At 45.5% G+C, this 8,775-nt stretch overlaps 1 protein-coding gene, 1 long non-coding RNA gene and 1 pseudogene across 11 annotated transcripts; 2 read left to right on the top strand and 1 right to left on the bottom strand.

The window, feature by feature from the left end:
• The first annotated feature begins 811 nt into the window (after positions 1-811).
• Positions 812-2,747, top strand: LOC103975538 (uncharacterized). The gene is made up of 2 exons (XR_670973.3): positions 812-1,824; positions 2,163-2,747. It is a non-coding gene; the product is annotated as an uncharacterized LOC103975538 (long non-coding RNA).
• On the bottom strand, positions 2,468-4,491 carry LOC135606837 (small ribosomal subunit protein RACK1y-like; annotated as a pseudogene).
• Positions 4,492-5,369: 878 nt separating this feature from the next.
• LOC135606808 (uncharacterized) lies at positions 5,370-8,691 on the top strand. 10 transcript variants are annotated; one of them, XR_010484979.1, is made up of 9 exons: positions 5,370-5,718; positions 5,930-6,031; positions 6,111-6,376; positions 7,120-7,191; positions 7,433-7,500; positions 7,587-7,743; positions 7,828-7,886; positions 7,996-8,085; positions 8,197-8,691. XR_010484979.1 is itself a non-coding variant. In XM_065098102.1 (9 exons), exons 3-9 carry the CDS (start codon positions 6,122-6,124, stop codon positions 8,245-8,247), a joined length of 774 nt encoding a protein of 257 aa, XP_064954174.1. In that variant the 5' UTR covers positions 5,370-5,718; positions 5,991-6,031; positions 6,118-6,121; the 3' UTR covers positions 8,248-8,691. The 10 variants fall into 10 exon arrangements, 7 of the variants coding, with proteins under 7 accessions (XP_064954174.1, XP_064954188.1, XP_064954166.1 ...); XM_065098102.1 differs by having other exon boundaries at positions 5,991-6,031; positions 6,118-6,376; positions 7,828-7,908; XM_065098116.1 differs by having other exon boundaries at positions 5,991-6,031; positions 7,828-7,908.
• Positions 8,692-8,775: the final 84 nt, after the last annotated feature.

Genomic DNA, 8,775 nt, shown 5'->3' with positions numbered 1-8,775 from the left:
ATTTTTGTTGCAGATTTGCATTAAGAACAGTGTAATTTATTCTGAAGCAAGACAACAACAATTCCTGATCACTATATTAATGCACAGTTCGTTGTAGATGACCAATTCCGATACCAGATTTTTGATCGAAATGACAGCCAATCGGACGAAGAAGACCAAAACTGAAGTGGATAGAGCATATGCATGTTTCAGCTAACATTGTCGTGTAAGAGATTGCAGGAAGCAAAAAGATGCTGCTTACATGCATATGGATTTGTGGAGAGGTGAAGAAGGCAGACATGAGAGAGAAGTATAGGAGGAGGAGGAGGAGGAAGAGGAGCACAAGATGGCAACGAGCGTCAGAGGGAAAGGGCCGAAGAGGAAACCACAAGGTTCCAACTTGAGGGAGAAAGGGGTGTGTGGCAGTGTCGGCTTTCAGAAGGACAGATGGTCTTTAGAGCTCAGTTTAGAATGACTATCTCGATAAGCATTGCCAGTCGCCCGGAGAGGCGAAGGCTGCCCAGCTCGTGGCTTCCTTCTGCACCCTCAAATAATTGCCGAGGTAAAACCAAATCTGTGTCCTTCGTCATGAGAACAACACCTACGCTTGATTACAATAAGACACAATCATTAGTTGTTCTTCAAATCCAATTATGTTCTCGGATCTTGATATGCCTGTGTCGAATTTGAGACAAGATGAGACATGTGACTCCACATGTAAAGCTGTGTTATGGGCCCTTTGTTATCAGAGCCATGCATTTCGAATCAATGGAGAAGAGAAAAGAAAGGAGAAGGCAACAAACACCGTTCTGCATGTGGTTGATACCACCAAACACACTGCTAAATGTCCAGCCCATTCTTTCTGTGACTTCAATAACTCTCCCTCTCTCTTTCTCCCTCTCTCTCGCTCTCTCGAGCTTTCAATAGAAGCTCGCTGCCTTATGATCGATGCCTCCAACGAGAGACAAGAGAAGGGAGAAGAGGAGAAGGCTTGGCTTCTTCTGCTTGGTGACAGTACTATACGCCATCTTCGTCTGCTTCCCCTGTGGCTGCCCAGCAGTCGCGACTCCAATACTTGGTCCGAGGATCGGCGCCGAAGGAGCACGGGAGAAGATGACTATGATAGGGAGAAGACCGACGCCGCCGGAAACGACTTCCAGCGTCCATGAAAGCAAGCGACGAGTGCCAACTTGCCCCGATCCTCTTCACAACAAGTGACACTTGGTTCTTCTCTTTAATTACTTTTTACTGTGAAGGACGCAACTCGGACACGACATTACATTCGCTTTCTTGCATTTATGATATCGGTGCTTGACCGTACTCGGACTCGTCACATGATCACAAGCATAGAGCACCACCATATGTTCATATATACCTACAGCAATTAGCTGCAAGCGCAGAGCAGAGCGTCGTCCCAAGTTTCAAGGGGGGGGAGGGAAAGCCCTATCTAAGGTTCATGGCACTGTTTGAAAGGTAGGAAGGTTCTTCGCGGAAGGTATCTACTCACTGTCACATGATGACTAAAAGGGAGCAAGTTGGTCCTCCTCCTTGTCGCCACTTCGCCTCCGATACCTTTCAAGACTACTACAAGATTAGGTTATCTTTAAGCTCTTCGCCATGTGAAAACGTAATGTGATTTTGTTATTCCTAAGTGGTCTTGGGCTAATTCTTGGGCTGCGTTCGAGCCCATCTCTACTTTAGGGCCGAGTTGTCGGCGAGAGTTGCATAAAAACCCTATCGCCGCCTCTCCCTTCCTACCGTCTCCATTGTTTCGCTCTACGAGGAGAAGCGGCGCGGCGGCTGAGTAAAACGCATTCTCGCTTCTACTACCTATTTTATGCGATGGTAATATTGGCTTTTGCTATTATTGGGATAAAGTTGAGTTACGAACCCTAACCGGATTCAATGTTTCTGTTCGAGCTTTGTCGATATTGAGTCATCGAGGTAGAATTTAGGATATGTGGATGGTGGTACGAAATCGCTCCTGTGATGAATGAATCTTCTATCGTTCCAATTCCTGAATGCAGCTCCTAAATGCTGTGCTTTGTGTGGAGATGAAGAGACATCTGAGGGGTTTTTTGTCTGTTTTCTTTGATTTCGGATGGCAATATCTGAGGCCAAAACAGGGTTTTTGTTTTTCGTTGATCCGCAAATTACAATCTTCTTTCTTTACCAATGGACAGCCCGAATCGGGGAAGGATTCGCGCCCAGAGATGGTTGTCAGCGGGCAATTACATCTTGCACACTTACTGACATGACGAGAATTCAAGCAGCAGTCACTCACTTCTCCCAATTGACAACGCCGTGAAGTGCTGCGCTGTTTGAAGAGGGGAATGTTGCGGATGCAGATGGAATCAGCTTCATCGCATCCAAGATAGAGAGGAAACCGTGGTAATCGCTTCGGAGAAATCGTATACCAGTTTGCAAATCATATATCGTGTCCATAACGAGATCTGCCGATCGATCAGCTAAACGAATCGAAGATATCAAAGTTCTACCTTGCGCAGCCAAAGTGCCACCATCTAAGCAGGAGAAAATCCCCAAAGTCTGATTGTGCCATCCTTGTATCCAGAATACAGCGTGAGGCCATTAGCGCTCCAGGTTAAGCTGGTGCAGAAGGGTCTCTGCCAGCATCGCGCCAACAAAAAGAAAGCCATTAGATGCAGTAACAGTGAACACTTGTATGTAGATCAAGATGAATTACCATCACTGGATTTTTAATGTTCAGATGGTCAATTCTGCAATCTAATTTATATTTTCTTGATCTACCTTTTGGTTTGGAATTCGGTAACACTTGCTGAAAGCACAATTCACAAACGCATTAAATGAATGACGAAGACAGAGGCTGGTACATTATTGTATATCATCAGCAAGATCAAGAATCGGTTAATTCCATGCATAAATCAGCACAAAAGTCTTTATAGGCATCGCTTATCGGAGGAACCAAATGCTTCATGCATGTAAACGAACAGCTGATCGCTAAATTTGGAGAAGGGCAAACATACCAAGTACCAGTCGAGGACCTTTTTCCTGCCGACGGCCGTCTCCGGCTTGAGAACCTGGAGCAGAGTCTTCTCGGCGAGGTCCCAGATACGGATGTCGTTCTCCGACGCGACGCACAGCCAGTACCAGCGGGGGCTGAAGCAAATCGCGTGGATGATGGACCCGGCGTTGAACTCGTGGACCTTCGCCCCGATGGCTAGCTCCCATAGTAGGACGAGGGTGTCCTTGCCGCCGCTCGCGCACATTGTGCCGTCGGGGGTGACAGCCACGGCGTTGACGTAGCCGGTGTGGCCCACCAGCGTGTACATGAGCTTGCGGTTGGTGAAGTTCCGCACCTTGACCGTCCGATCCCAGGAGCCGGACACGAGGACCAGTTTGTGGAAGTTCGGGCTGAAACGGACGCAGCTGACCCACTCGGTGTGGGCGTCGTCACCCTCAATCGTGCACTTGCACTCGCCGAGCGAATTCCAGACCTTGATGGTGCGGTCGCGCCCCCTCGAGACGATCTGGCGGTTGTCGGGGGGAGATGGTGACCGAGAGGACATCCTTTGTGTGACCCACGAAGCGCGAGGTGATGGAACCGGTGGCGACATCCCGGAAGCGGACGTCGCCGTCCCAAGAGGCTGAGAAGGCCAACTGGCCATCGCTGTTGAGGACCACGTCCTCGACGAAATGTGAATGTCCCGTGAGTCGGCGGTGGGGGACGACGGTGCCGTCGTCCTTGATTTTTCAGATGAGGACGGACTTGTCACGGCAGGAGGAGACGACGATGGGGGAGTAATAAGCGGAGACGGCGATCGCCGTCACCATGTCCGTGTGGCCCGCGAGCGTGTCGCGGAGAACGGAAATTTGTCCCATCGGAATAATACCGATAGAACGGTCGGCGGGAGCTCTGTGATGGGTGAAGGAGGCAGGAGGGGAGGTGGCGATCAAATTTCTGGTGGCGCGCCTTCAGGGCTCTTATATATAGCAGCGACGGGTGGGCTTTATATCGACGAGAGCCGTATGATTTGCATGGACTTGATCGATCCAAAGCCCGGATGTAGTTCTAGAGAGTTCTAGATGATCCATCAATCTTCTAGAATGTTCAACTGCTATGTGACCAGCACATCCCATCCCGTCGTCTGTTCAAGCACAGAGCACCACCAGCAGCGCCACCGTGGGCAAGCTCAACGCCACCATCGCCATGCATGCCAACCACATGCAAGGCCTGCAGCTCAGCAGCAACATCCCCACCGCCTCTCCCACTCCATCCACCCCGACGGCTCCTCGTACTTCTCCTCCGCCATCTTCAGCACGTATATCCTCTTCCGCAGCACGATCATGTTCTCGCCCACGTTGTCGGTATCCTTACTACAACCAGAAACGACCACGATTGATGATCTCCTCTTCTCATGGAGGTGGGGTCTTTCAAGGGAAGAATTTAGCGAAGACAAAGCCAAGGAAGCGAGCGAGGAAGAGGAGGCTGCCATTGCTTGTGATCAAAGGTGGCAATCTTCCGCCTTTGAAGCAACAGATCCGGGTAAGAGGATAAACGAGGAATGGATATGTCACGCCCATGTTGCGTATCTCATTGCGTTCCCTTGCCGTGTGCTTGTAGTTTGTGACGGTGTGGTGCACGCCTGCGTATACCATCTTTCTTGTCGTAAAACATGGATATTGGAATTCCTGTACTTTCAAGATTCCAAGATCGTAAGCACAAGAAGACGACTGTGTCTTGCAGTGGCGCACGCTGCATGATAACAGGGCAGAAGAAAGCTGCTTTTTATTGGTGGTGGAACGTTCAAAGTCCAAAGGGAGACGTGCTGCGCCGTCTACATATCTTTTGCTTGTTTATTGTTGTTATACTAAGAAAACTAATACTTAATGAGTACTAACCCAACAATGGGATGCATCTAAGTTTATCAGTATGGTGAATGATTTGCTCCAAGAAGTAGGAAATAAAAGAGGTGTGCACGCGTTAATGAGTAATGAGATGCAGAAGATATTTTCGAATGGAGCAGCTAAGCTTAGTGTGGTCCTCAAACTATGGAAGCTTGGAGCTAAGCCAATCGAATTTAATGATGCATGTCAGCCAAACTCATCAGACAAGAGGAAGCTCAACAACGCAGCAGAATGAACTCTTCATCACACAAGTCCACGATGAGAGTAGGCAACCCAACCGCATCCAACTTTCCACCGATAATGCATGCAATGGCGCAGTTTGTGACTTTGGTGATCTCCCCTGTCCTAACACACCATTTTGCTTAACAAACCTTTGGTTAATTTTGACTAATTAGATAGCCTAAAAAACATCATGCGACCAAGGAATGACTTTTACTAACTGAATCTTTATTTGAAGTGTCAAATCCATCGTAGAATTTTGCACTGTTGTAGATAATTACAACAGTGTTTGGAATCTTTGGCATACCCAAAGCATGCATGACATGAAAGGGAACTTTTTGAATTAGAAATTGCGGGTTGGGGTACTTTACGAACACCTTCACCCCACTCCATCTCTTGCTTCCAGCACAAATACCCCCCCTGCCTCTTCCTCTGTTGCCTCCTCTTCTCAGGTTTCTCTTTCTTCATCCAAATCCCACCTTCTAAGCCTTCTCCTCCTTCCCTTCTCCTACTCGGGTTTTCCTTGGCCTATTTCTCTCTCTCGAGGGAGGGAAGAGCGAGTGCCTTCGGAAGCCGCAGGAAAGCTGCCACCTTTCGCCGTTAGCCATTCCGGCTTGCTCCTATTTCGCCAAGGTTCTTGCTTTCTCCATTCTTTCCATATGGTTTCTTCTTTGTAGTGGCCTATCTGTGTTTGCTTTTGTGATTGCTATGAAAGCTTGGTTTAATTCCTGCCGTCTATGTTGATAAAGGCGGCATCTTTCTCATGCTTATGGTTTGCCTGTGCGTAGATCTTATGGTTTCGTATTTTGCTAATGAAATCACACGCTTTTAGTGCTGTTATCAGGTTTTGATTAAGCTCGGCGTACTTTATCTGCTTCGATAATGGCATTTTGTCGTTCTTGCAGCTTAATTCTTCACGGTAGAGCAGATCGCTTTCCTCAAACAGGTCCCTTTTAACCTTGGTAACTTTCTTTCGATATGCGAAGCTATGGTTATTGTATTTCTTCATCCTCATCACATTTTAGATTCCAGAACAATGGGCGACCATCTTGCTCTGCTTGTGGACCATTTGCTCACCGAGTCGACGCTTGAGGCTGCAATTGGAAACGGGAAACAAGCCCAAATAGCTACCGATTCTGCCTCATCGGGTGACCTTGGCAGTAATTCTACCCCGAACACGTCTGTTGGGCACCGGACACCCTCAGGGAAGCTGGTGGAGTGCAGAATCTGCCAAGAGGATGACCATGATTCCAACATGGAGATCCCTTGCTCATGCTGTGGCAGCTTGAAGGTGAACTGCAAATTCCTAATTTGCCTTAAAGATCATTCTTCAAGACTAATTCCTAATCAAATAGATGCTCTTCTCATTGCACCCAGTCCGTAGAGTCTCCTTGTCATGATACATCTTTTAGATCCGTCTTCCTGGTAGATCATCACAGGGCTGATGCTTTGTACCTTGCTTTTCACAACACAATCTGTGAAACTTTGCGCTCTCTCCCTCCTTCACATGCACTTTTCCTTTCCGAAATAAAATGACATCCAACTTGTGAGTAATCTTATCCGGCCGAGTAAATAGTGTGATGCAGTGAAGAGGATGCACAATTAGTGTTGAAAATAGCAGCATCATTTACCCGTCCATGGACATCCATAAACATATTCCAGTTTATGGAATATGTAAATGTACATTTCAAATTCTGATGTAGATTTGGGTTTCAAATATGTAAATGTGCTACGTGAGTTCCCTCAAAATGATCACTGAATTAACTGTCAAGTTTAACTAGGAGTACTACACATAGAGCTACATTGAGCAAAGACACTAGCAATTCATTTTTATTAGGATACACTTATTATTAGTCAACTTGATCAGTATCTTCAGGTGAACTTTGGAAAGTATCACTTTTAATGGAGCCTAGTTTGCATTTTCAGCACCACAACACTGCTTCTGATGCCATTTCAAGGTTGTAATTTACTCCAGCAAAAAATCATCAAATCTTATAATAGGATAATTGAATTATATCTTCTTTTTGCTTGCAGTATGCTCATCGGGTATGCATTCAGCGGTGGTGCAATGAGAAAGGAAACACAATGTGTGAGATATGCCTCCAGGTTTGTTGTCAAATTTCTAAAGTTATCTTTTAATCTCAACATGCTACTTCTTCCATGTTGATTAGTTGAGTAACATGCACACTGAAGTTAAGAGAACAGCTCAGTGGATGTAGCGTGGGCCAACATAGGCTCGTTGTTCACCTACACATGCATGTGGATGTAGATGTAGCGTGGAAACCATGTAGTCTTTTATGGAGCAGATTGTACTGTCATATATTAAACTTTCTCTATTTATATTCAGCAATTCAAGCCAGGATATACCTCTCTGCCAAAGTTGTTTCATTATGGGAGAGCTCCGATGAACTTCAGGTATCTTCATTATGTGTGGTCGCATTTGTTGTGTAACTTATCTAGGCAATAAATCAGGCCATTCTTTCAAAGATCCTTTACTTTAGACACACTCTCAGGGGAAGCTGGGATATATCCAGTCAGGACCTTCATGATCCCCAGATTCTAACAGTGGTTCCATCTGGTGTCATCGAGTCAAATTATTATGACCAATTAGTTTCAAGGTTAAGAAGCGCAATTTGTTGTCGGTCAGTCACCATAATCGTGAGTTCCTTTCTCATTTGTAAGATGATGTTTTTGCTTTGTAGACGCACTTTGATCTAATTAGCGATACTTCCTTTTATCCAGTTCATGATTCTTTTGGTTCTTCGCCATACTCTTCCTCTCATAATCAGTGGAGCTGAGCAGTACTCATTTACTCTATTCTCAGTAAAGCTCTACTTCCAAATGTATTTCTGTAATTGCTAGCTTCTGAAGCTCTGAATAACTTTTAAATGTTGCATATCTAAAACAAAGCTGCTGGTGTTGAGGACTGCTGGAATACTTGTACCCATCTTTTTTATTGCTGGAACATTAACAACGTTTCATCACTCCCGTCGCCGACAGGTACTTGTTCGCCTTTGTGGCTACCGATATGCTTTGGAACCTAATCATGCAATTTTCTTTCATTTTTCTTTTAATCAAGAAAGAGCTCAAATTTGCTAAATAACATTGCAGGCAACTCGGCGAATATTATCTGCCTCTTCATCTCAAGCAGAGAATATGTAAATGAAGTCCTTCCGTTCACATGCAGTCTCAGCCACATATCGTCCGAGCCTACCGGCACCAAACAAATTGTAGAGTTGGTGACCAATTATGTGAAACTTCACAGTCGAAAGTGTCATAATGAAAGCAATATATGACACCAATATACCTGTAAAGAAAAGAAGTGCCAATGATAATTGAAGCTTCTTGAGGAATGTTACTTCAGAATGCGCAACATAAAACCGTTCTCTGCCTCTATAAAGGTTGCGAGGAAAAGTTCGGAACATTTCAGCACTGGAAGAATTCAGCAGCTGAACATGATACTTCACATTCATATGAAAGATGGAATTTGTGCCAGATATGATGGAAAAAAATCCAAAGGTTCAACTCTGTATCAAAATGTGCATTTCACCTTGATGTTCTTCATTTGTTTGTTATAAAAGTTTCCTGAAGTTGTTTCCTGTTTAACATCGACGGTTGGATTCTTGAAATGATGTTGCCTAAACAACCCCTCATTGTTAAGGATTTACATCATACTGGTCTTTTCCCTGT

Source organism: Musa acuminata, chromosome BXJ1-2 (assembly GCF_036884655.1).
Source record: "Musa acuminata AAA Group cultivar baxijiao chromosome BXJ1-2, Cavendish_Baxijiao_AAA, whole genome shotgun sequence".
NCBI classification, from domain to species: Eukaryota; Viridiplantae; Streptophyta; class Magnoliopsida; order Zingiberales; family Musaceae; genus Musa; species Musa acuminata.
The sequence above is the reverse complement of the archived record's forward strand: the minus strand, read 5'-3'. Positions and strand labels throughout refer to the sequence as shown.

Bases quoted from the DNA above. Each gene is read 5' to 3' on its own strand.
- LOC135606808 (XM_065098081.1), top strand. From the start codon at position 5,968: ATGGCATTTTGTCGTTCTTGCAGCTTAATTCTTCACGGTAGAGCAGAT. The intron at 6,032-6,110 runs GTCCCTTTTAAC...ATCACATTTTAG, and splicing joins AGATCGCTTTCCTCAAACAG to ATTCCAGAACAATGGGCGAC. The intron at 7,744-7,827 runs GTGAGTTCCTTT...CCTTTTATCCAG, and splicing joins GTCGGTCAGTCACCATAATC to TTCATGATTCTTTTGGTTCT.